Source organism: Protopterus annectens, chromosome 4.part1, assembly GCF_019279795.1.
Source record: "Protopterus annectens isolate FY-2018-M chromosome 4.part1, PAN1.0, whole genome shotgun sequence".
In the NCBI taxonomy this organism is placed as follows: Eukaryota; Metazoa; Chordata; order Ceratodontiformes; family Protopteridae; genus Protopterus; species Protopterus annectens.
The window spans coordinates 360,035,651-360,063,075 of NC_056734.1; the positions used below are offsets into that span (position 1 = coordinate 360,035,651).

The following is a 27,425-nucleotide window of genomic DNA, read 5'->3' on the forward strand; positions in this document are numbered from 1 at the left end:
GCATGACATACAGAACAAGAGTCCTGCAGGTGCAGGGGTCCCAGGCAGTAAACACAAGAAGTGTGACCATCTGTCAGAGACATTTTCTGACAGCAAGAGTCACACTTCTTAAAGCCTGAGACCTTAGTTTCCTTTGGTTCCTTCAACATAATAGTGTCGAGGTTTCACAAAGGTAAAAGAAAAACGCACACACACACTCTCAAAAAACTATAAAATAACAATAAAAAGTTAATAGGGATACTGACACACCCAAACACTCCACAGGATCACTAAGAAAATTTAGGAAAGGGGCAGGCTTAAGGCCTAACCTAAGAGTGGAGGGGGAGGGATATAAGGGATAAAAAGGGAAGGTATAAATTAGTAAAAGAGTTAAAGGTAGTTGCTAACTATTGAAAAAAAAAAAGGACAACTGGGTGAAAAAATTAACTCAAAAGGGTGACTAAACACTATATGTATAAAGACTTACCAGGAGCCAGTAAAAATACACACCTCGCAAGCGAAAGCGGCAAACGAGATCTGGGGAGTTATCGCCTAGCATCATGGGATATAGGGTTCCCTCGATCCGGTAAAATAAGCTCTCGAGCTTTAGTAAGTGGCCGAGTCAGAGCCGAGGATCGGCTCCGAACCCATCCAGCAAGAATGAAGGCGAGATTGACAACTTAACATCCTCTGCTAATTGTAGTCTGTACCCAAGAATCTGTGGTTATGGAATGCTAGGCAAAGTGGTGCAGAGAAAAACGTTCCCGACTGCTTCCAGAGGTAAGCAATTGGGCCGCTCTTCAGGAGCGCTGATAGGGCTGTCCAGAGAAAGAATCTCTGGATCCCTGTTTACGCAGACCCCTCTGCCTCTGTAGGGGCATCTTCAAGATGAGTTTTGCCCTCTGCCCCGGGGGGTAAACATGCCCCCTATGTCATGGAAGGACCCTGGGACATCTTGTGCCACATCTTTCCTCTCCTCTGCGTTCCTAGAGTAAGATCGTTGGGGTGGAAAATGTACGCCCACAGAAGACAGGGGTCTTGCCATCTTTTCATACCTGGCTAATGTGTCTTTCACTTTTGGGCCAAAGAGAGGAGAAGCTTCTACTGGAGCATTGAGAAAGGAAGACTTAAGAGAGCCATTATTGAATCCCCAAATGATGTGGATACTCTACAAAAGGGCCTTACAGAAACAGATACTTGGTGCCAGAGCCATGGGCTCAAGCTCAATGCCAAGAAATGTATAGTTATCCCCTTTGGGAAAAAACATGTACCCGTGAATTACCATATAGGTGGCAGTACATGAAATACCGAAAGTGTGATAAGAGACTTGTGGACAGTGGTCTCACCTTCGATAACCACATCGCCACAACAGTCAGGAAATCCTTCTATGTGGCACACCTCATCACTAAGGGTTTTTCATCCAGAAAAAAGGAGGTCATTGTCCCACTGTACTCATCCCTCATTAGACCCATTATAGAATACAATGCCCCGTTTGGTATGTACCTCTCAAGACATCTGCAACAACTGCAAAGGCCGCAGAAATACCTCACTAAAAGAATCACAGGCCTAAAGCAGATCTCCTACGCTGACTGCCTTAAAAAACTCCAGCTATACTCTGTCGCATATCGTCTACTCAAGAGGCGATTTCTGCTTAACATACAAAGCCATGTCAAACCCAGAGCTGTTGGACATGCTACACTTAAAGAAATCCCAATCCCTCAGAGCCACATGCTCCAGGGAACTAAACCTTGTCATCACAATAAACAAAACATGCTGGAGGGATAGGTTCCTGACCCAGAGACTTCCCAGATTCTGGAATAGATTGCCCATACATGTCAAGCAGAGTGCCTCTTTGGTCCTCTTCAAAAGGAACCTTGACGATTGGATGGGAAAAAGGAAATTCACCCCGGGGATCACATCAGTTGCCCTGCTAGACAGGGGTCCAGGGAAGTAAATAGTGTGGGAAGAAATAGCCAGGGAATTGTTATGGCTAGGCTTGTATAGGCCCTAGGGCTGATATCCTAGTACCAACCTATGAACTTGTAAGAGTCCACAAAATCATAAAGGTGCATCCTGGCAAGACATCTCATGACAACACATAGCTGATCCTTCGGTAGTGTGAGAGATCAACTGCATGGAGGAGTTAGATACAGATTCCAGGGTTGCAAGCTGTGAGGCAACTTTGTCACATACCTTGTCAGAAGCTGCTCTTGCTAAAATTCCCGAGATTAGGTCTCTGGAGCCTGCTAAAGTGTGCCAAGTAATTCAAGGACCGGATGGGAAAGGTTAATGAAGAAAACACTCACTTCCCTAACCTGTCAATCGCCTCAAACTCTCTGTTCGAAGGATGCATAGTATCGCTCTCCTCAGCGTGTTCTTTCTTAATGGCCACCACCACCACCATAGTGTCTACCAGTAGGCCTTTGGACCAATGTGGACTATCTTTCTGGAGGAGAAAGAATTTTCTCTGGTCTCCAGGGGATTGGTTCAACGGTGTCAGGACTCTTCCAGGAGCGCTGCATGATGAACTGAACTAGTTTGTGTGCAGGCGGGATCACCCAAGAAGCAGAGGGTCGAGCACGAAAAGCCTGCACGAATACAGTCTCCTCAGTGGAGGGGCTGGTGGGCTTCTAGCCTCCCAGCTGTTTTAAAGTTTCCAGTACGTCTCTAAAGGAGACATCCTCAGGGGGAGACCATGGGGACCCATCCCCTTCACCGTAGTCTATATCTTCAGTAAGGGATTTCTCGGGGGAGTCCACATGCTTCCTCTTGCATGATCTCTTACGTGGTACCTGATCAGCGGGGACATCTGAAGAAGACTCCTTAGAGAGAGTGCCCTGTGGTAGGGTATCTTGAGGCTCTTGTGCTCAATGTCCGAGTGTGGGGGACTGTGTCAGCTGCGGTCCAGAGGGGGTATATATATGGTACTCTGATGCTGAGGAAACCAGCTGTGTGCCTGCGGAGGCAAGGGCCTTCTCCATCACCTGGAAAGCTGGTCTCAAAGAGGGATGGGAGCCCAGAACCGAGAAAGACAACCCCGGAACTGAAGTCACACCCCGTTCCAACAAGCCCAGCCCCAGGGAAGGAGCCCCAAGAGGACTTGGTGCCGCCAAGACAACCAAAGCCATAGTGGATAGCACCATAGAGAAAATAAATGCCATACTAGTGTTCACGGTGCTGACAGCCCAGTCACAATCCCGAGAATGGCTCGGCTCAGAGTGAGTCGATGGTCAAAGGGCAGGCTCCGGAGCCATGGAAAGGTCTACGAGTGGAACCAAAGAAGATGGCACTGGGATAGGCATTGGTATCGGGGACTTTAATATCTCCAAGGAGGTCGAAGGAGGAGTATATGTTGGAGTCTGTGGAGAAAATCCCTCGGCTCTGGGCGGGAGGGAGAGTTTAGAAGGAGTTGTGATTCCTCTGGCCGCTAGGAGCTGATCCGCAAGTCTCACCACACAAAATTCAGAAGGGCTCCAAAGGAGCAGGTTGATATCCCCGATGGAGAGTCAGGTCGCTCCAAGAAGGGCTGCACTGTTGCCCAAAAAAGGGATCTGCCATGGGGGAATATCGGGTCCGAGGGAATGTTTCACCTTTCAGCACCGTGGTCATAAGATCAGTAAGATGTATAGGGAGGGGGGAAGTGACAGGAGCTGGGAGTACTATTTTTGGTGCTGAAAGGGAGATCAGAACTGTAGCAGAAAATAAAGACATGGATGGTTCACTGGTCATGACTGGTACTGTGGTTGGTGCTTGGGGCAATGTTGCAGAGAACAGTACCGTACTATTAGCTGAGGTCCTGGAACCGAGGACGGCACCGTGGAAGGGGATTGAGGCCCTGGTGCTGAGGTTATTGGAGCCAATTTCAGAACTTTTGCCTTCAGTTCTGTAGATTTTGAGTTAGTACCATGATGAGAAGAAGGAATGGAATGGCTCCTTCGTTGATGTCCCTTTTCAGGAGGAGGTGAGCCCTCCGACCCAGAGATAGCCTCCGAAAAGGGAGTTTTTAGAAGACCCTTAAGCCTTAAGAATTAATTTATTTTTCCTCTCATTTAAAGTGCGGGCATTAAAGCCTTTACAGATCTCACATGGTAGTTGAGCAAACAAATGCAGAACACACAGGCAGTAAACACAAGACAGATGGGTGTCTGAGTTTGGCACTTTTTAACTACACTGCTCACATTGTTTGAACCCAGTTGTTCCCTTTTTATCAGACATAGTAGAACAAGATTCTCAAACAGCAGTATAACTCAAAACAATTAGGAACACACACTCAAACAATCAAGAAAAGGGAAACAGAAAATATCTATGATTTTTTTTTTTTTTTTTACGACAGATAGATATACCCAATGGGTAAAGAAAGACAGAGGAAAGGGAATACCAGCAATGGTACTGAGAATTACCACAGAGAGTAAGAAAGACAGAGGAAAGGAAAGGCCTGTACCAGTAATGGTACGAAGAGTACCAAAATTGGTAAGAAAAAAGGAAAGAGGCACTTAAACAGGTATAAAACTCTAGCAACTAACAATAAAAAATATAAATTGTTATAATTTAACCAAAAAAAAATCAAAAAGGTTTAAGAAGTAAGGAATTTTTAAAGACTTAGCTGAAAGCTGGCTTGACACGTTTTCATATCTACCTGGCAAACGAGATCTGAAGTAACAGGAAGAGGGGCACTATGGATAATCTTAGCTCGAGAGTTTTTTTAGCTGGCGCAAGCTTGTTATAAAGGCCAACTCTGTACAGAGGACGGAACCGACATCCATCAGGAATGAATGAATGAAGATTAACAACATCAGATTATCTTGTTCACAGCAGAATATTCAGATCCATGAACTTGGCTCCAAAGATTTTCTCACTGGATCCGAAGGAGAGAGGACCCGAGCAGATTTTGGATCCTGTCTCGAGTCTTTCTTTGGTGGCTCCGAAGGAGTGGAAGATGTAAATGGCCTTGAAGACTTGGCCAATGTCTCCTTAATTTTCATTTTGGGGCAATGAGCCCCAGAGATGGCCTTTCTGAATGAGGATGGAAGCACGCCTTTTAAGATCAATTTATTTCTTCTATCTGCTATGGCCCCAGGATTGAAATTTTTGCAGATAGCACAATCCTCTTGTAGATGTTGAGGACCTAAACAACAGACACAAAGTATGGGCATCAGATAAAGGTAAATTTATGCCCACACTTTTGACAGTGTTTTGAAGCCAGCAGACCCTTTGGCAGACATAACTTTAGGGAAAATAGAAAGGGGGGAATTTTTTTTTTGTTAAATGTAAGAAAAGGGAAGGGAAATACCAGTAATGGTGAGAAGTATTATACAGAGAATGTAAAAGGTAAGGGAAATATATAACAAGCAAGATAAAACATGAAGACCCCCCCCCCCACACACACACACTTTTCTCTAGTAATGCTCAGGAGTTCAGACTGACCCCTTCTTTTGTGAAAAGTAGCAAGTGAGATCTGGGGTATGTTCGCGGTTGGTGCATTATGGGTAAGGGAGGAGCTTGAAAGCTTTTGGTGGCCACGAGCTGTGGTAAAAGTGAAGTCGGATCTGAGGATCATATATGAACCCAAACGCTGAGGAAGAATGAAAAGTGACATCATCAGATCATAAAAGTTACCACAGGAAAAAAAACAGTTCAACGACTTAACACAAACACAAAAAAAAAAAAAAAAAATATGGAACAGCATTAGCCAAACATCGATCCTTGAAAGCCTGGCAGCAGGAAAGATCTTAAGGCTTTGTGCCCAAATTTGACATTTAGTCACCTCAGCTTCAGTGGACTAACAGTTTGGGCACTTGGAAGGTGGCCTGAAAGCTCTGGATGCTGACCTGATATGTCCTTAGCACGATACAACCCATACAGCTTATGCTATTGCAGCAAATATAGATACGAACAGCCTCCCAGGCAACATGGTCTCATCTCTGTGTACCACAAAGCTGACCTTCCTACAAAATGTTCTTATTAAAATTCACAGTGCTTGTCTCTGTGTAAAATTAGTCAACATGCCACTTTGTGGCAGAAAATAACATTAAACACCTTATAAGAGGTTTTGGATAACAGAAAAATAAACACAGCCTGGCCACTAACAGTCTGTTCTTCCATTTACAATATACCTCTCAACTGTACTGAATTCCTCGGAAGATACAGTTTTGGGGCTTGAAATAATAGGGTGCCATGAATTCCCGAGTGGTCCCTTTAAATCCCAATTTCATTTTTTGTATTTATTTGTGTTTTCCATGTGCCTGGTGACATCATCACACAGCACTGTTGAAAATTTATCCAAATGGTTTTTAGCCTACTACCCAAAAAAAATCAATTAAATGTGAATTCTGTGTTTCAGAAATTATTAAAATGTGCTGAGGCATAATTACGCATCTAACTAAAAGCTCCACTACACTGTACTGTACTTCATTCAAAGTCAAGTAAATATGCTATTGGAGGACCTTCTTGGAAACACCTTGAAATACTCCCTGTTTTACCCACCTCCAAGTACCAGAATGGGTGACACTGCTGTCATTCTTCACTAAATAATAGCAAATGTTTGAGAGCCAGTCTTATATCCTTCGTAAAATACACACAAGTGCAAAACTTGTTATGCTATCAACTCAATCTAAGTTTATAACAGCAACATTTAAAATATGTCATTGATTTTGGGGGTTTTTGTTTCCCCTCCCCCATCATTGTTGGTTTTCTCCAGAATTTTTGCACTAGAAGGTTGAGAGATGTGGGGTCGGTAGATATGCATCTGTCAAGCAGTTGAAACATAAACCTTGTGAAATAAATATAACAACTTACACATCTTACAGTCATTCCGCAAAGTTAAGTAAATAAGGTTTTACACACAAACATGCACGCAGCACACACACACACACGCACGCGTGCACGCGCGCACGCACACACGCACACACACAGTTAGAAATTAAATATTTGTTCTCTGATACTAAATATGATCAAATTGGTTTAAAAATACTTAGTCCAGATTGAAAACACAAGAACTACAGTACACACGCACACAGTCACAGTGCCAGTATTCCTTCTAATTATAATTTAATACTTCTCATAAACATCAGACACTTTATATTTTTTACTGTGCACGTGACCCTATGTGTGACTACAAACTGCTTATAATAACACTAAAAAGTGATGCACTGAAACTAAAATCTGGGGAGTTGTTGTAGACCCTGTTCTGTTTTATAACACTCAGTTAAACTAGCTGCTATTAAACTGAATGTTTAAATATATAAGAGAAAGTCTACGACACAAAGCTGAATGAGTTTAATAATGAAGTATTTTATATTCTTAACTTGTTAGTGCATTACAGCTGCCAGTCTGATAACAGTAAGAATCAATTTTAAGGCACTTTGAGAACAACTTTTAAAAAGAAAAGTCAATGAAATGTGCAGTGCTTATCCACCCGCCAGAAGCCTAGCATGTTTACGAGACATGGAAATGCTTGCATAAGATGGACTCGCCTATTTATCCACCCACCTGCACCTTTGTATATTTATGAGACATGGAAAAAGTTACATAAGGTAATCTACCAGCATGATGTGTAACTTATAGTCAACACCCTAGCTCTGCCTACATTCACATTGTCAGTCAACAGGAATATGGCCCATGTGGATTTGAATTCCTGTTCTCATTTTAAACCCAAAAACAACTTTGTGGACTCAGGTAAGTATTAACATCAAACCAGAATGCAAATAAACATGTGCATGTTTATAATGAAAATACTAACACCAGGCTCGCCAGATTCAAACGATTTGGCAGCATCAAAAGCAAGAGAGTACCACTGCTGAAAGGAGTTAGAAGGCCAGTAGAAAAAAGATCTCTCATGCAGCCTTCCCCAAGGGGCTGACGGATTGAGAAAATGGAGCTTTCCATGCAACCTTATACCATCTTTACTGGTTTACCCTCATGTGAAAGGTTATTGTGACTTAAGGGGACCATGATGGCAGCCTTTGAAGTGATTGCTGGGATGTTAAACTACCTGGGCCTGTACATCTCCAACTTGGGGTATCCACAGCTAGGCAGAGTGGGCAGCAAAATCCTCAGTGGGAGAATCACATTTCTGAAAATGGTAAGTTACCAGTAGTGACCCAAATAAGCATTCAAGACACGAAGGTTTAATGATCTGAAGACATATTTTGTGAAAATAGCAGTTAGTTTTAAAGTGTGTAATGCAAGACTTTGCTTCTTACTGCTTGTGTGTTGTGTACAACGGAACTAGACAGATACTAAAAAAGGTATTCTTTTCTGAATCTATAGTTTTGCAGAAATGCCAAAACATAGTCTCAGTCTCTCTCAGCAAGAAATCCGGACAAACCGACAAAGCCAAAAAAAGTGGGACCAAGTCCCAGGGACAGATTTTAAATATTGTCCTGTAAACTCAGACAGTTGCTAGAATAACAGGTTTTGCATTATGTAATTTCTGAGGGTTATGAAGTCTGAAATTCAAAATTTTCAAGTTGATATCCCACAATTCCATTGTAGTGGGCAGGGTTACATAATTTTATATATGCAAATTTTATGTTAATAAGCTTCATGATCTTTAGCCAGTTGTACCTACTTTTCATGGACCTTTTCCAGATTTTTGATGTTTCCAGGTTGAGAGGTATGATGTACACAAAGCAAGCATGGGCAGAAAAATTCTACAGAGCAGTGTAATTAAAACTTACAAAAATATAAAAAATACAAAATCACTATCAGAAATTCAGATCCCAAAAGTAATGTATAAATGAAGACTGGGATTAAGTCTTATTAGTTTTACTTGCTTTGAATATATAAACCCACAAACTTAAAACATCTTCAAAGAAATGCTCCATCAAATAGCACATTTCTACCAGCTAAGACGCATGTAAACATCTTTGTGTGTTGGAGGGTGAGGTGGGAAGAGACCCTCTGTGCACCTGCAATTAATATGATCAATTCTGAGGTCAATGGACCTTGAAATGGGAAGAGAAATCTTTCCATCACAGTCGAACCCTTTTAAAGATTTTTTTTTTTTTGCCAAAATGTTTGAAAACTATATTCAGTTCGGTGTTGTACAGCCAACTGCTGTACAAGTACCTTGAAGTTCTAAATGCCAAAAGGCATAAGTGGACTGCATAAAAGGACAACATAAAAAAAAAATTCATGAACAGGAATTAGTGTAATATTTTAAATATGCATAAAAGGTTATTGTACAATGTACATCTACAAAATATCCACGTAATCCATTTTGCATTTTTACATTAAATCACAGAAAATGTGTGAATAATTAATTCTTTGATAGTTCAACGTCCATATCATTCATTACTGAAAACCAATGCAAATTAACTAAAATCCTAAATGGAAGGCATCAAGTTTGTTCCTTATTTCTTTGCGTGTGCTTCTAGCATATCTTTAGCTTCATTGATTTTGGCAGCAATGTATGGAGAGCCACCTGGAATAAGAACAAAATAAAATATTTAGCTTGCAGTTAAAATCTCATTTTAGCAGCTTAACTGCATGCCTCAGTTTAAACTGTTAACTTCATGTTACAACAATGCTGCTGAATAAGACACAATCACACTGCTTACTAAAATTAAACGGGAACAGCTCAGAAAGTAAAGATCCTCAACTACTTTACAACAAATGTCAGTTTTATTTCATCAAAGAATCAGACTAATTACAGGTACACTACTACAGTATGCTAATAAAGAAACATTCTGAAAAGGTGGAAGAACTGACATATAACATTTTAGAAAATAAAATATTCTTTACTATTCACTTACATAGAAACTGTATCTGACAAAGAAATTGTTTAAGAATTTTCTTCAAAAAAATATTTTTTTCCATAATTTTCAGTTTACTTTATGATAAGCCTAAGTAATATAACATACAAGAAAGACACAACTCAAACCGCATCAGCTGCTCTATGAGAAGTTTGTTTCCTGTTAACTGTAAAAACAAATCCTCAAGATATACGCAGCACGGTGTAATGCTAAAATTATTATGGTTCCCAATGTTTGGGTATACAAACACCAACACCATCTTGATATTACTAGCTAGAGCAAAGTGGGGCTCTCATATAGCCCTTCCCAATTTAACCCCAAATGCCATAAGCAAGCACAAAGTAAAACACAAATATAAAATTATGCACTTACCCAACTTACTGGAAAATCCACAATTCCTGGATGGACAGGACACCCAAACGTACAGTGCAGAGGACCCTCTTCTATTTTATCTGATATAATATGCATGTCACGTCTAACTTATGTAATGGGAAGAATCCCAGGGATTTGAAATTTAAACCTTGCAGTGAGGCCACAGTCAGAAAAGGTAACAAAGACTTAGACCCGATGCACAAAGTCAAAAGAAGCTTGACTCCTGGAATCACAGTCCAAACAATAATGCTTAGTCATAGGTTCATAGGATGATACTAGGCTATTGGCCCAGAGGCCCTTATAAGCCTAGCCAAGAATTTCGCCCATGTTCCCACAAAGTCAGCACCTGTTTCCCTTATCCAGCAGGGACACAGGTGAGATCCCAGGGGTGTATTTTCTGTTTCCCATCCAGTCGTCCAGGTTCTTCTTAAAGACGGCTAGTGAGGTACTCTGCTTGACATGGAGAGGGAGTCCATTCTACAGATGGGGGAGTCGTTGGGACACAAATCTATCGCGTTAACAAGTTCTATTAATGTCACAGACCAGGTTGAGGCCTTGCGTGCAGGTTGAGCGAGTGGAGTTTGACTTACAGATATGCAGCAAATCCATCAAGGCTAGATCCAAGATGGCCTTGTATGCCAGACACAGGTCACCTCTGAGCAGTCTGTATGAAACTGAGTAGAGGGACAGGGCTTTTAGCCTATCTGTAAAGGATAGGCGTTTGAGACCCTGGATCTTCCTGGTCAGGAACCTCTGTGGTCTTTCCAGCTGCTGGACGTGCTTGGCAAGGTTCAAACCGAAGGGGGCTTTGTACTTGAAAATGGGCCTGATAAGGGAGGAGTACAGGGATGTTATGACCTTGTTCCTGGATGAAATACCCTTCCTTATGAGGTGGGCCATGTAGAAAGCCTTCCGTACAACGGAGGCAATGTGGTGGTCAAAAGTCAGGTTGCTATCAACCTGGGAGCCCAAGTCTCTCACGACTGATTGCATGCTTAGTACATTGTTATTAATGTGATAATTAGTGGGGACACCATGTTCCCTGAAGGGGATAATGATGCATTTCTTGGCATTCAGTTTGAGACCATGCCTCTGGCACCAGTCATTCGTTTGGGTAAGGCCCTTTTGGAGGATGTTCACATAGGTTATTATCATGTCGTCAAACATTTAGATTGTCGAACACCTAAACATCGACACCTAAATGTCGAATGCTGAAAACCGTGAACGTCCAATAACGCAAATATTTTCCCAGGGAAAAAATTTGCTTGGCTGTCATCAGGGATTTGCCCTTTTCCCCAGTGTGGAGCGATCTCAGAATTGGTATATTTAGCTGGGGGGGGGGGGGGTGGGGGGCAAAGCCCCCCATTTGGTTAGGGTTTTAAAGTTTTTTTTTTTTTTTTTGGCCAAGCAAATTTTTAAACAGGGAAGAAATTTGCGCAATTGGCCATTCTCTGTTTTCAGAATTCGACATTTAGGTGTCAATGTTTAGGTGTTCGACAATCTAAATGTTTGACATTGTAATATAGATGTGTTCACATCACTCTGGGAATTTAAGACAGTACCCAGCTCGCAGTCATCTGCAAACTCGGTCAGCCACAGACCACTGGTTTTGACTTGCACCTCAGAAAAGTATATCCCAAACAGTAGAGGCACCAGGACCGATTCTTGGGGTACACTGCTATTACGGGTCTACTACTAGAGGTGGCTTCCCCTGTTCTGATTGAGTGGTTCCTATCAGTGAGCCAGGTAGCTAACCATCTGGTAGAAATATGGGTTGATGCCTAGTAGGGAGAGTTTACCTATTATGCCCGAGAGGGGAACAGTGTTGAAGGCTTTGACTAGGTCAAAGAAGGAGATGTGCACCGTCTTCCCCTCGTCCATGGCTTTGGTGACTGTTTCTAAGAAGTCAGCCAAGTTTAACAGGCATGATCTCCCTTTGACAAAAACAAATTGTGTGGGGTCAAGCATTTGGAGGTTGCCAATGTCCTTGTTTATAAGGTCCATGATAATGCATTCCATGGCCTTGCAGATCAGGCTAGTTAGGCTGATGGGCCTATAACTGCCTGGATCAGTGGAAGCACCAACTTTTTATAAAGGGATGACAGTGGCTGTCCTCCATTTGGCTGGGATGAAGCCAGTGCTCAGGCTTTGGTTGAATAGGATGCCTAATGGAAATGACAGCTCATGCCTGAGTTCATGTAGGACACAGTGAGGGATGTTGTCAATGGAGACTTTTTTGTCTTTGAGAGGGCATTAAAAGACCTGCTCCCTGGTGATGAGGGGAGGGGGACAGGTGCTGAGATGTCCTGGTTTACTGATGGGGACAGGGGGGTGAAGTTTTCACTGAACCTGTCTGCCAGCAGGTTGGCTATATCTATGGCTTTTGTGTATGTGGTGTTCTTGTCCACCAGTTCAAAGCAGACTTTGGTATTACCTCTGAGATTACAGATGTATGTGAAGAAGGCCTTGTGAATGTCCTTAGTGGATATGGCTAATATGGACTCAAAGTTAGCCTTAGAGGATTTCACCAGTGACCTTACTTGCTTGTTCAGACAAAGGAGAGATTGCTTCCAACTTGGCACCTGCTCCTTCTTCGTCCTGGACAGCATTTTATTTTCCTTTTATTATACAGTTTATTTATTGTTGCTGTCCACCAGACAGGTTTACTCTTCCTTGAGTAAGATTACTTGGACCCCTCAGCTATTGCTGAGTTCATACAGCTATGTAGGTTCTCATATAGTTTTTTGGTGTTGTCTTGGACATTACTGCTAGTTCCAACTGAAGAGATGGTGGCTGTGAAGCTGCTTATACCTGCCCTCAGGAGATTGTAGTCAGCTCTGGAAAAGTTTATTCTGCTTGACCCTAACAGGGGGGGGGGGGGTCTCAGGAGAGATGGTGACTCTGAAAGTGATCACTTTATGGACAGATCTTATCAAGGAAGATGACACTGTAGGGGTGCTATGTTGGTTAGTACTAGGTCCAAGATACTTTCACCTCTTGTGAGGGTGTCGACCAGCTGATCCAATGCATTGGCACTGATGAAGTCGAGGAATCTCTGGGGGTTCATTCTTGAGCTAGAATAGGTCTTCCAGTTTAAGGTTGGGTAGTCAAAGTCACCCAAGATCAGGCTAGAGGGTTGAATCTTGATGGATTCATCTAAGACCAGATGGGTGGAGTGGGTGTCCTGAGTCATGGTTGCGGGTCTGTAGCTAGCTAGATGTAAACTGATGACAAAGAACATGTCACAAATTTCTGCAATGGAGACATAAATGAAAAAGAGCACTAAAAAAATGGATGGAGCAGGTTTTAACAGCAACAACTTCAAATGAGCAGCAAGCCACCTGATGTTAAAAGACAATACTGTTAGTAATCCACTTTGACCATGTTTGCTTAAACACTGTAAACTCTCCCCACCCAGAGAAAATACAAATAAGTTGTCTGTGTTCAGAAGACACAAACCTTCTTCAAGTAAAACAAGAACTGATGAGCTGATGGTGCACATTCACTATATGAGAGGCCGTCTCTCAGACTCCACCCCAAAAAAGAAAATAGTGAGACAAATAGACTAACTTATGCACTGTTCTGCAACTGTGTTTTGGGGGAAAAGGAGGACTGATCAAAAAGGCACACCCAATGCAAAGACCAGTTTGGGTTCTCTACAAATAGGATTCTGCATTTTAGAAACCCTGTGGGCAAAGGTGAGGGCCAATGACAAAAGTAGCCACTAAAATTTAAACTTCAACACTGCCAAACTAGATAGCTCAAAAAGAGGATAGGCAAGCCTAGCAATCAAGGTATTCAAGACCCAAAGAAGAGAAATTATTCTTCAAAAGCAGATGAAGACTCTCCTTAAGGAACTATTTAACCAGTTCATGCTAGCACTGCCTTCAACAAGGGGCACAATGTGTCCAGTGATGCCAAACACTCGCACCATAGCCATGGAAAGTAGTTTGCTTAAGCAAACTTACCCTAACTGCAGATGTTTGAATGACCACTGTTGCAGTAGCCTTAGCTAAATGGGTTGTATCTTGCACAGGATACACAGTTTGCCAGCTTACAAAGCTTGAATAGCACCTTCCATGCACCCAAAATGTTATTCCTCTCGAACTGAGATAAAGAAATGGTTTGAGCACCAAGACCCGTTTCATACCAACACGGAGGGAGTTTAAATCCTTAAAAAGGTCAGTTCTAGGAACTTGAAAATATAGATCCTTACCCTTTCAATGAAAACATAAAAAGGGGATGGAGCAGCTACTGCAGCAGTGATCATTCAAGCACCTACTATTATGATAAGTTTACTTGCAAAACTGTCCTATATTCGTCATTATGATCACTGATGCAGAAGCCTTAGCTATATTTGCAAATTATCATTGATATGACAGGGAGGAGAAAGGATGAGGGTCCAGGACCCCTGGAGCATGGTTCTAGCTACGCTTGTCCTATACAAGGAGGAGGAACAGTTGAAAATTCTTTATAAAGTTTGTATAGAGGACCAAGTTACCACTTCTCGAGTACTTCTAGAATCCAAACCTTTCCAAACAGCCACAGATGAAACCAAGGTTCTGGCAGAATGAGCTTCAACTCTGCCTGGAATTTCCTTAATTGTAGTGGGTACAACAAAAGGTAATAGCAGGAGACAAACATTTTAAAATGGTCTACGTATACACAACCTGTCCTTTTCTCTTGCCTTCAAAAGAAATGAACGACTGATCAGACTTCCTAAAATATTTTTTGTTTTGTCAAAATAATATCGGAATTATCTTTGGGCATCCACGGTATGGTGTATCATGTCTCCCTTGTTTTTAAGTTCTGGAAAGAATGCAGAGAGATGGACAGTAAACCTTGTATACCACTTTAGGCATAAATGAAAAATTATTTCTCAAAGAAACCTTATCTTTATAGGAAATGAGATAAGGCAACTCTACATAAGAGCTTGCAACTCAGGTACTCTACTTGCAGAGGTCAGAGCAACCAATAACCCTGTTTTCGGGTCAAGAACCTCAAGTCTAATGAGCTGGTTCAAATGAAGCAAAAGTTGGATTTTCCAACATAAAATTAAGATTCCAATAAGAAGCTTTCTGTTTTCTAGTAGGCTTGGTATGAAGCACACCTTTCAAAAATATTTTCGCTTGAGTTTGCATTGAAGGGTGAGAAGGGATCCATAGGCAGATATCCAGTAGTGGGCCGGTCAATGAATCTTGGCGGAGGAGTAAGACAAGTCAGAGCATAGCAACTCTCACAAATAATGGAGAACCACAGAAACACTATCCCAGAAAGGGAATTGGTTCTATCTTGGTACCAATTAGAAAATCTTTTAAATTTGCTAATATATGATTTTCTAGTGGCAGGTTTTCTTGCCTCCTTTAAAACCTGCTGCACGTCCTCAGACAACAGATGCTATCATCCAGGCAGCTAGTTGACGTTCTGTGGGGTAGGAAGCATTAAACATACCTTATCCTACTTCCTGTCTGTGAAGAAGGTTGTAGTAATTGCCCCTGGCCACTTCCAAAAGAAGGGAGAATCACGATTGACTGGGCCACAAGTGAGTCACTACAATGATCTTTGGAAAGTGCTTTTTAATTTTCAGAATGACCCTGGATATTAGTAGAAAGGGTGAGAAAGCATACAGGAACATTCCTGTACAAGAAAAGAAAAAAAAACTTCTGTATTATAGGCATTCTTGCATGGAGTCCTGGAGCAGAATTTTGTCATCTGATTGTTGTGAGTGGATGTAAAAAGATCTACACGAAGTGCTCCACACAGCTGGATCAATTCCAGGAAGACACACATTCAAATTTCCATTTTTGAAGGTCTATCCTGGTCCTACTCAGTCTGTCTGCCACACAGTTTTGCTTGGATGGTATGCATGATGCCTGTGAGATTGTGCTGAAAATCTATATCCTTGGCTACTATGCCTGATCTGCAGAGAGAACAAGATGTGCCCCCCCCCCCCCGTTTATTTAGGTGTTATCTGTAAACAGATGACTGAGAGAGTTATGAACATTTATAGTAGTCAACATCTTTTTAACATTTTTTAGTCCTTCGTGTGGATGAAAAGCTTTTTGAACTGAATTATCTGAGACACCCAAGGAAAACAATCTTGTGAGGAGGAGTCAAAAAAGACTTTTGTATATTCTTCTAGAATCCCAGTCTGTGTAAGTGATCAATCTCTCAACTAGGTGAGAGGTTTCTGACACACTGAAAAGTGAAAGATTAGCAACTCATATTAATAAGGAAAATGTGAATACCTTGAAGTCTGCAATGGGATATCACAAAATTTAGACACAATCAGCACAGGATAGACCAAAAGATAATGCAGATAACTGTCAGTGTGATCCAGATACAGAAAACCTTAAGAAACATCTGAAATATGAATCTGCAGAAATGTGATGAAATGTATCTTTTAAATCTAAATTCACCAGAAAATTCAAATGGGGAATGAGAGGAAATAAGTTGTAAAAGGATAACATCTTGAACTTGGCTGCTGTCACAAACAGGTTTAGAAAAGAAAGACAAAGAACTGGTCTCCATGTATATCCTTTCTCTGGTACCAGAAACATTCCAGAATAAAATCCTTCTCCCAATTGAGGAAGAAGTGCTTCTATTACCCCATGAGACAGCAGATGCTGAAAGACAGTAGGGAAAGGAGGAGTCTGGTCTTGCACATAGAGAGAGGAAAATTCCTCACCTTTCTTTCTTCTGGAACCTCCCCGTCACTGCTTTGTAAACATGTTTACTTAACCGACCGTTTGCTGTGTTTATTTTGCTTTATTTAAAAAGGTTGCAGGGGTAGCATTAAATCCCTTGATAAACTTAGAGAAGGAAACCTGAAAATTTTGAGAAATTTCTTGAATCGATTTACCTCGCATCACATTTTGAGGACTTCTGCAGCAGATGGTCCAAAAACTAACTCTAAGGCAGAATACAACATTTCAGTTTTAACCTCCTCTAGAAGATTTTGAGTACACAAACCAAGCAAGCCACCTCCATGACGGTTCCAGTGGCGGCAGTGCTGAAGTGGCATCAGCAGAATCCTAAGCACATGTTAAACAGAGGGTACATACATGAGACACAGAAGCAATTAAGTTACACAAAAAAGTATTTTCCTCAAAACAGGAAAGGGATGCCATAAATTTGTCATGTTCTCAAAAGGGGCAAGCATAAACTTTAACCTACAAGTTTGCCAGCTGAGAATTCTAAAAATAAATGTGGCAGGGTATACTTTCCCAACTCTATCAAAAGCCTTCCAATCCTTTTCAGGACAGGAATTGGTACTATCCAGACATATAGCAGCATATGGGTTCACTACAGCAATAGCTCCTGGGTCTGATCTCAGATTAGTATACAAAAGCTTAAACAATTAAGGAATTTTGTAAAATCTGTTTTCTTGGGGGCAGCAGACTGGCTTCTCTGGTATGATACAGGCCATGACAAGACATCCTCCTATGCTGAGAGGACAGAAAGAATTGGAGTAAATTCAGAAAAATCTACATGCAGTAAATCATAATACTTCTTTAGGGACTGTGGAATGTCATTATATTACCAATCAACTGATTCATTCTGAAAACAGCTTCAGTTAAAAAAATCCTTCAAAGGGATTGGCAGAAACCATACTCTCGTCAGTTTATGATTCAGAAGCTTGAGACAAAAATAAATATGACCCTTCACTATCATTTTGTGGTTCAAAATCGCAAATTTCTACAGAAAACAAAGAATTTATTTTCCTTTTACCAGAAACAGTTGAACTGGAAGGGTCAAGAGCCTGAACTAAATCCTGCGTTAAGCCCAATAACCCCAAGCTTTCATCTGTCCAAAGAGACTGAGGCAGGAAAAGATTTTTGCTTCTTTTTATAAGAATTTTTGAAGAAGCAGACCAAAGTCTGCTACAAAAAAAATCTCCCTAGGGATAGGCAGAGCAGTCTGAAGCTTTGAAAGCGGACCAACTGTTATATTCATAAAATATAATCCATGTAGCTAAGGCTACTGTAGTAGTGATCTTTATGAAGAACATAATAAAATGCTAAGATAGTACATCTGGACCATAACTATCAGTATCATTATTTAACTCTGGAGAAAACCAAGTAGAATCAAGGGCTACTTTCCTACTCAGTAACCTCATCTTCACACCAATGAGCTACTGCCCTCTACTTACAAATAAGCTCTTAATTACACATTCCACTTATAATTTTGCAATTGGAAGCTCTCCTGACTTCCCAAGACTTTGTTACCTTAGACGCCACAGAAAAAGAATTTAGTAAAGCTGCTCAACCTAGCACGTGGAATGCTCCACCACAAAAAATGCAAAATAATTCTAGTATTTCGTAAACTGCTAAAATCTTACCTTGCAGACTGATACAAGTGTCGATGTTCTAGAGATCTTGGTTAAGGCACATCTTGCATAAATGTAACCTTAAAGGATTAGTTACTGGCTTTACCATTCGCTTGCAACTTGGGAACTCTTTCCATGACAGCTGATATAATTTTGAAAATATATAAAAAATTGGTTTTATTAGGGGGATATATTTGGGGGATAAATGCCATCATCATAATTACTACTTTCATGTTCTCTTTATCAATGAATGTATGTCTTACTGTTAATCTATTAGGCAGTTTACACTTGTTTAGGATAAATGAAATATTGAGTTAATGACTATGTGCGCATCTAGTTCATTACTGTGTATGAATATCACTTGTTCATGTCTACAGTGCTGTATGTTTTGCTGTCAACTGGTCTAAGTCATGCCTGAAAATGGTCTAGAGCTTGGGACTGGTTGGTTCACTTACTCATGTAAAAAGGAAAAAAATAAATGTGCAAAATGAGGTGATAAGATTTTGCTAAGTGAGTGTAGTCTCCCATGTCTGCCGAGATTTTTGATAATTATTAGTTCCTGCTGCATATCAAGTAGGAAGGACCACTTCAGGCCATTTACTCCAACACAAATAACCATGCCATAATTACCCTTAGCTGCTTTTAACCTAGTTGAGATGCACCTAAATGTGTCCAGTGAGGTATGTGCCACTGTTGGACTTCTTAAGCCTATAGGTCTCCCTAAGAGAAGGAAGGATCATCAGGAGAGGAGCTAAAGGGATGAGAAGGTTGTTACTCCATCATGCACTGCACTACCAAAGTGCACCTAGCCCCTGAGATTACCACTTTGACCACAACTGCTAAGCATTAAAAATAGGGCACCTTCACATTTCCAAAGATATTTATGTACTTATAAACAAAAGAACTCTGGCCAGGCTTCCAGTGTTAAAACTTCCTTTAATGCACAAATGCTTTCACAATAATGCTTCTTCAGGTGCTAGTAAAAATCTACAAATCCAACACTCTTTAAATAGTCATTAATGAGCATGTGACCAAACACATAAGTTTTAACACTGGAAGCCTGGCCAGAGTTATTTTGTTTATACTTAATTATTGGAGCTTTTGCTTTTCTGAACAAAGGCGATTAGGTAGTATTTGTATTTTTTATCTGTTTTTTCATATTTAGTACTTGCTCAATGTAAGGGAAATTGAAGCTATGTACTTACTATAATTCTGTAGCCTTTTCATCCAAGTCCATCACATTCTACAGTTGGGTACAGAGCCACATGCAAGACCTGATCTTGCCCTTAGCTAGTGCTCCAGTGCCTCAAATCTCCTTCAAACTTTTCCATAATCCTCTGGGAACCTCTCATTTCAGATCTAGTTTAATGCCTACTGACAAAAAGGTAGTAGTACAATTAGCAAAATGCTAAATATTACTTTAAATATGCTAAATATTATCTTAAATAAGTGAAACTCTGGTAGGGGGATGGAGGGAGGGATGTTGTATCAGAAGGGCTTGGAAGAAAAAGATCCAGTGGTATGGTAAGTACATACCTTCTGCATCCTATTTCATCATTCCCTCTGATCTGACAGTTGGGACAGAATCCCAAGCTACGTAAATTCTCAGGTGGAATCATGACAGGATATCCTTTAGAACTAAAGCTTCAAATGCAGCTCTGGTTTTGGAGATTATGCCCAACTTATAATGTGTGGAGAAGATGTGTAAAATTAGACCATGCTTTTGCTGATGCACATATGTCTTCAACAAACGTATTTCTAAAGAAGGAAGTGGAGGTCACCACAGACGTAGTGGGATGAGCCTTAGGTTTCACAGGCAAAACTTTACTGCTCATAAAGTAAGCACAATGCAATCAGATAGGTATGTGGATGTTTAAGAAACTTTTGTGCGCAATCTATTAGGGGAAAAGGAAACACAGTACAGTTGTGTAAGTAACCTTACCATAATAGTAAGGATATAACAGCCAGACAGCTTCCAAAGCTTCAGGGTACCTTTCACACATCCAAACTGTCAGGCATCTTAAGCTGAGCTGACTAAAAGACAAGTTTGGTTGCAAAGCCCTTCAAAGCTTTCCTGCCAAAAGTGAGAGGGTGGTTTAGTTCTTAAAGGACAATGCTAGGAACAACAAAAAATAAAAGTCCATACCTTCATAAAAAACACACCAAAAAACAAGGGGGACGAAGGGAGGGTGGGAACTATTACTGCAAAAATAGTCTTTCAAATACAAACTCTTATGGTAGTTTACTTACACAACTGTACTACATTCATCATACTGATCACTGCTACAGTCGCCTTAGCTATATGGGTAGATTATTCAGGCCAAGTACATACGGGAGGTGGAAGGAGAAGAGTCCAGGATCCCCTGAAGAATGGTACTAGCAAAGCCTGTTTTTGACCTAGAGAAGGAATCAAGCTTACAATGCTAGTACGTACAGTGGAACACTTAGCAGCTTCTAGAAAACTTCTAGAATCTAACAATTTCCAAAATGTCATACATGAAGGCAAGGTCCTTGCAGAGAGGGCTTTGACTCTGCCTAATTTTGTTGTGATGAGTACAGCAAAAGTTAATAGCCTTAGACAACCATTTGGAAAAAGTTGGTTTTGACACAGGTTTTCCCTTCTTACATTCACAAGAAATGAACAATTGATCCAAAGATCTGAAAAACTGGCATGTCAAAATAGTACTGGAGTTGTCTGTGGATATCCAAAGTATGGAGTATCCATTCTTCCCAAGAAAAAAGCCATTTAGGACACCACAGAATTTATTTTACTCAAGCTTCCACATGTAACAAACTTTCGCAAATGCTTTCAAGTGTTTAAAACGTACTTAAAATCAATTTCACGTTTAAGTACATGAAGTGCATAAAAACATATGACATAATGATAAAGATCTTAAACAGTTCTTTATAAAAAATATTGTTTGCAAAATTACTTTCACTATTAAAAACATAGCTGTGTTCCCATTGAGCAAGCACAATATTAGCACTGGTGTTTGCAAAAGGAGTACCCAATTTCAACATCTTTTGTTTGTAGGTAGTGTTTTTTTCTGGAAAGTAAACATAATATGTTTTAGAGCAATTAAAAGTAATTCATAAATCACACATCTTATTTGAAAAATCTGCACTGCTAGTCAAAAATTCCCTAGTCAATTCAATACCACTGTCATTTGGGATTACTGTACATAAAGTAGCCACATCAACTGTAACCAACCTTACCAAAAACTCCTGGTCCCATAGGCGGGTCTAATATATTTTTGGGTATTTTTGGTAACCCATAATAAATGGGTATAATTGGGTGACAGACAAATTTTGCAAACAATATTTTGTTTTATAAAATATTTGCACATGGTATGTTTTTACTGTGGAAAAGTTTTGCATTATTGTTGAAGGAATGCATTACAAATTTAACAGAAACAGTATCAGTTTTTAAAATTTAAATATGAGGTATCTTGAGAATCAAATTTCCTAGACATCATGGTGTATGGAGATAACAGGAAGTTAAAGACAAAGATTTATGACAAGAATGTCCAGAAAAAATCTTATTTAACTAGATCTAGTATGCAACCCACTTTTCTTTTAAGGATATACCAAAGGGACAAACGATTAGAGTGGCAAAACTAAATACAAACCACACAATCGTGGATGAGCAATTGAATGAAATGGGTAATAATGTTTTAAGAAGAGGATATAGTAAAGACATTGAATCTTGTAAAAAGGAAGTACTACATAATTAAGATACTATAGGTAAAGCCGTTGGTGAAATTATTGAGAATACAAAAAATGTATTTAGTAATAGAGCTATACTTAAGGTACCTAATAAGATAAAAATGGTTCTAACATACAATAGACATACAAAAGCAGTGCAAAATATTATAGCAAAACATTAGCATATTTTGACATATCATGAGAAATTAAGGAACTGTTTACCTGATAAACCTGTGTTTAGCTATAAAAATAATATGAATTTGAAACACCACCTGTGTTATAAAGAACAATGTCAAGTTAACAAAGGAATCAAACATATGACAATCAGCAGCTTGTAAGGGTTTTAGGAGATCAGATCACCCTACTTTTGTATATAAAAAGTGCATAAGTATACGTAGCTACATGGAAAAGAAAAATATGGAACACCAGGATGACATAAGCACTAAAATCTGTGGGCCACCTAACTGCACTTTCTGTGAATACGACTCATTTGAGTACCCATATCTTAAAAAGATGGTGAAATCTTCATCTAGTGGTAACTGTAATACTGAAAAAGTTGTATACAGGGTCATGTGCAATTACTGTATTGCATTTTATGTGGGTAAGATTATGCACAAGCTGAAAAGGAGTATTTCAGGTGATCTTTCTGACATCAGAAGTAAATGCCAGAGGCCTTATCCAAACACTTATTAGAACACCCCAGACATTCTGGTTTTAAATTTTTCATTATGGACTGTGTGGAAATGGATGACCTTGAAGGGGATGTCAACGGTGTTTTGGAGAAAAAAAGAATTATGCTGGTAGTTGAAATTAAATGCATTCAGAAAACCAGGACTTTATTATTCCTCTATTAAGAGTGTATTGAATTTACATATGCTGCCACACAATCTGTGAAGGTTTTTTAGGGAATTTTTTGAGGAAACATGTTAGTACTAAAATATACTAAATAATAATAAAAAATAAGTGTAGAACGTGTATAAATGTTTAGTTACTTTAACCTCCATTCTGCTTTGAATAGACTTACTGCATCATACCAGAGATTTAAACAGTAAATTCAAAACAAACTTTTTTTCATGCCGCTATTACCATGTAGTACTGGTATAATTCTCCCCATTTACCACACTAGTGGGCATTCACGCATACTCATGCACACACCTGCATACTTACATTGCTGGTTTACGCAATCCACTGTTTCCTGTATTTTTGTATGTTTTTTCTACTAGTTTTCATTGAATAAACATGAAAACTTTCATGACCATTTTTTATTTTGCAGAGCACCGACTTTTTTCTGAATTGTTAATTACTTAGTTTTTTATGCATACTAATACACATGGGTGGATATTTACTAAATGAGATTATTAGACAGATATATTTTTATGTTTATAGTGTTCTAGTTAGATTATGGTCATGGTTAGATAGCTATGTATTTTTTCTTGATTTTTGTTCTTGTCACAGATCTGATGCAGGCTTTATTAGATTAGGTAGCTGAAAGCGATTTTAGTTAAGTTTTTTTATGTGCATTTTATGCTTTTCTTAATACCTGATTTTGGAATGTGGGCTGTGATTTCCTTAACTAGGATTCAGTTTGATCTAATCAGTAGTAGTATGTGGACGTGGGTACTTGTTCTAAAATGCACTTTTACAGCCCTGTTTACCTTGCACAGGCTGGTTTAAAATTAAATATGTAAATTGTCCACACCTACTTTTAAGTATATAGAAGCCGATATGTTTTAACATTATTAAAATATTTCTGATTCTTTGTTACTGAGGATCGCTTTTTTGGATGAATAAAGGCTTGTTGCTTTGGAACACTACCTGGGTTTCATGATTTTTTTGGAAATTACTATGAGCGAGCTCATCAACGAAGTTTTAAGACCACTAATTTATTTGTTTTTTAAACATATGAAATTTGGTACCTTTCCATACAGATTCTGTGCATTTCATAAATATATAAATGACAGTATGACATTTACTCATCCTGTGGCTTTGAAAAGCTATGAACTTAGATGTTCTGTAACCTGTGAGACTACAGATATAGTATATTTAGCTACACGAGTATAATGTGAATAGTCTGGCTGGGGGTAAAGTGAATAGTTGTCCCTTGTTTTGGTGACAAGCCTTCGCCCACCATCGAAACTCCTGTTGCAGGCAGGGAATGAGGGTAATTATTGTTTCCAGGCTGTGGCAATGTTGAGTCCAAACACTTTTTAGGTACCACTGAAGTTTCCTCATATGCAGTCTCGCATATGGAATTAGAATGCAGGATGCCATGAAGCCCAAAGCCTGGAGACTTTTTCTTGCAGATAACTGGGCCTTTGTTGCTAACAGGTTGAAATAGGTAGTCAGTTGCCTTTGTTTGTCTGGCGTGAGATAAGCCATCTGGGCAGTTGTATTTAAGCTTGCACCCAGGAATATTATCTTGAGAGGGTACTAGTTTTGATTTCTTTTCGTTGACTGTGTACCCTAGGCCTGTTAGAAATCTCTTTACAAACGCCAGATGCTGTAGTACAATGTCCTTGTTCTCTGCTTGAATGAGGCAGTCGTCCAAGTAAGGATATATTTGTATTCCTCTTTGTCTGCAGAATGCAAATACTGGTTCCAGGCACTTTGTGAAGACCCTGGGCACAGTAGATAAGCCAAAGGGCAGTGCACAGAATTGGTAGTGCATTGAGCCAGCTTTGAATCTGAGGTATCTTCTGCATGTTTGTCTGACTGGGACATGCAGGTATGCCTCTTTTAGGTCTAAAGTCACAAGCCAAGCCTTCTTGCCCAGCATGGGCAGAAGTTGCTGTAGAGTCAACATTGTGAATTTTGGTATTTCCAGAAATGTGTTTAGAATAGATAGGTCCAGTTTGGTCTCCAGGTTTTGTCCTTTCTTGGTACCAAGAACAGTCTTGAATAAAATCCTTGTCCCTGCTCTTGCTCTGGTACTTGGTGAATGGCCCTCATGTCTATGAGGGATGAGACTTGCTTTTGTGCCTCTGCCCATTGATGTTTTGGCAGGTCTGGCCAACCATTTGTCCTTGGAAGGGTATGGAAGTGAAACTTGTAGCCTTGTGACACTATGTCTAGGACCCATTTGTCCTGGGTTATTATGTGCCAATTTTGAGAAAAAAAGTGCTAGTTTTCCCCCTAAAGGTGCTGCCAGAAGATAAGTGCTTGGTGCAGGCAGGGGGAAGTCATTGGGACTGTTTCCTGTATGGCTGTGATTTGTCTTCTCCACTTTTGGAGGTAGAAGCACCCCATTGCTTAGACCTGTACGAACCTTGGGGCTGGGATCTGCCTCTTGGGCGTCTGTATCTGCCCCTTTGTGGTCTGACACTGGAAAGGACCAATTCTTTGTAGGCCAGTGTCTGCTAAATCTTGGAGGCTGAACCTGTAAGAAATCCTTAACCATTTGCATAGATTTAGCTTTGTCCTCCATTTTCTTTAACACCAAACAAGGTATCATGCTGTAATGGAGCATCTAATAATTTTGCTTTGACATGATCAGGCAGATTTTGTTCCTTTAACCAAGCATGCCTCTGGATGACAGAACCCGTAACAGCGGCTCTGCAGGAGGCCTCCAAATAATCAAAACCACATTGCAAAGTATGCTTTCCAACTTGTTCAGCTACATGCAATAAATCCTGCATTTCTTTGTTTTCTGCACATTCAGAATTTATCAACATTTTCTGTTTAAGCAGTGACATAATATATTGCTGATATTTGAGCATATGAAACTGACAATTTAAAGCCGTTATAGCCAAGGTAGCAGAAGTGTAAATCTTTTTCCCCATCTGTCTAATGCCCTAGAATCCCTGTCAGAGGGGGGGGGTAGGGTTTTTTGCAGCAGAAGCCTTGACCCCTTTGGGACCTTGAGAGATAGTTTCTGGGTCAGCAGCAGGGTTTTTGAGAAGGAATTTATGAGAGTCAGGAACCCTGTAGTACCTGTCCGGCTTAACAGGAGCTGGAGGTTAGGAGTCAGGGGTCGGACTGGACTCTGAAAATACATCATCAACAATGTCTAACATAGGTGGAATAGCTAGGGGCCTATGTTGTGGCAAGTAAAAGGAAGTCTCTGAGCCTTTTCTTAGATTCTGAAAAATCTTGGCTCTCCCAGTGGAAATGCTCCCTCATGGTATGCAAGGTTTCCCCAAAAGAGTAATCCTCAGGAGAAGAGGCTGAAGGGATAGATTCTTCAGCATCAGAATCCTCATAGGGAGGAAGAGAGTATTTCTGATCAGATGAAATGGAAACCTGATCTGAAGATTCATATTCTGTCTCTTGCCTAGGCCTTTTATCAGGAGGGGGATGGGAACCCCTGATCAAAGTAATTAAGTCTTCGGCCATTTTGAGCATTGTTTTTTGGGCATGGAGGCCTGTCCATGAGGCTGTTGTACTTGCTTCTTTGTCTTTAAAGGTGCTTTGAAGCTGAAGTCATTTTAATGTATAATTGAGTAGGTCTGAAAACACCCTCAGAAGCAGATGCCTGCTCAGTGGCTCCGGACCCATCTGAGGGAATAGTCTCCGAAGGTCCAATACCTTGATCTTCCAGCAGCCTAGTCGACTACACGTGGGAGTCGGTAGCGGCCTGCGGGTCTAAAGTAGCGTCAGGGGCTGCGAAGGCGCCTCACTGAGAACCGGCGACTGGCTTAGAAGAAGCCTCGTCTGTTTTGGACCTCGGATGCCTGTCCTTTTCTTTTTCTTTGCGTTTCTTGTGAATTCCGGTAGTCGGATGGCTATCTGATGACATCATATAATTAAATCTTCTGGCAAAATAGTGTAATGCAAAAATCGTACCGACGCTTAATAGTGCGTTGGTTAAATCTAGCACAAAACCGACAACTAGCAATGTCGTGGTCAGGGCCTAGGCAAGGAATACAGTAAGAATGAAAGTCCTTATGAGGTATTTGCTTCCCACAAGAAATACAATTATTAACTTTTTCTGACATCGGTCTGGAGCAAGACAAAAGTTTCCCCAACGGGGTACTTAGCTTTTAGTGAAGACTTCGGATCTGAAATTCGAACACGAAAATCTCAGGAGTTGGCTGACTGGCACTTGTCAACTGCTTATGCTTCGGGCACCGCGCGGCAAGAAAGACTGAAGAAAATGGCATCAGCTGCATCTTTTATACCCCTGGCGCACTGACATCAGGGAAGAGGAGACAGCAACCGACGCCGGACCTAGACTTTGGAATTCAGGCTGACTGACGGTAGCCTGCCAGCAGAAGAACCCAAGTGTAATGACTGCAACAGTGAAACACGAAGAACATCACAAAAAAATTCTCTCCTGAGGTCCTCAA

The 27,425-nt window shown here is 40.4% G+C and overlaps 1 protein-coding gene across 1 annotated transcript in view; it reads right to left on the reverse strand.

Annotated features, from left to right (window-relative positions):
- Positions 1-9,125: 9,125 nt before the first annotated feature.
- DNAJC19 (DnaJ heat shock protein family (Hsp40) member C19) overlaps positions 9,126-27,425 on the reverse strand; it is a 630,746-nt gene continuing 612,446 nt past the window's right edge. The window contains exon 6 of the mRNA XM_044070178.1: positions 9,126-9,403. Coding sequence (XP_043926113.1) covers positions 9,333-9,403 — 71 coding nt within the window. The 3' untranslated portion in view covers positions 9,126-9,332. The remainder of the gene's footprint in view (positions 9,404-27,425) is intronic.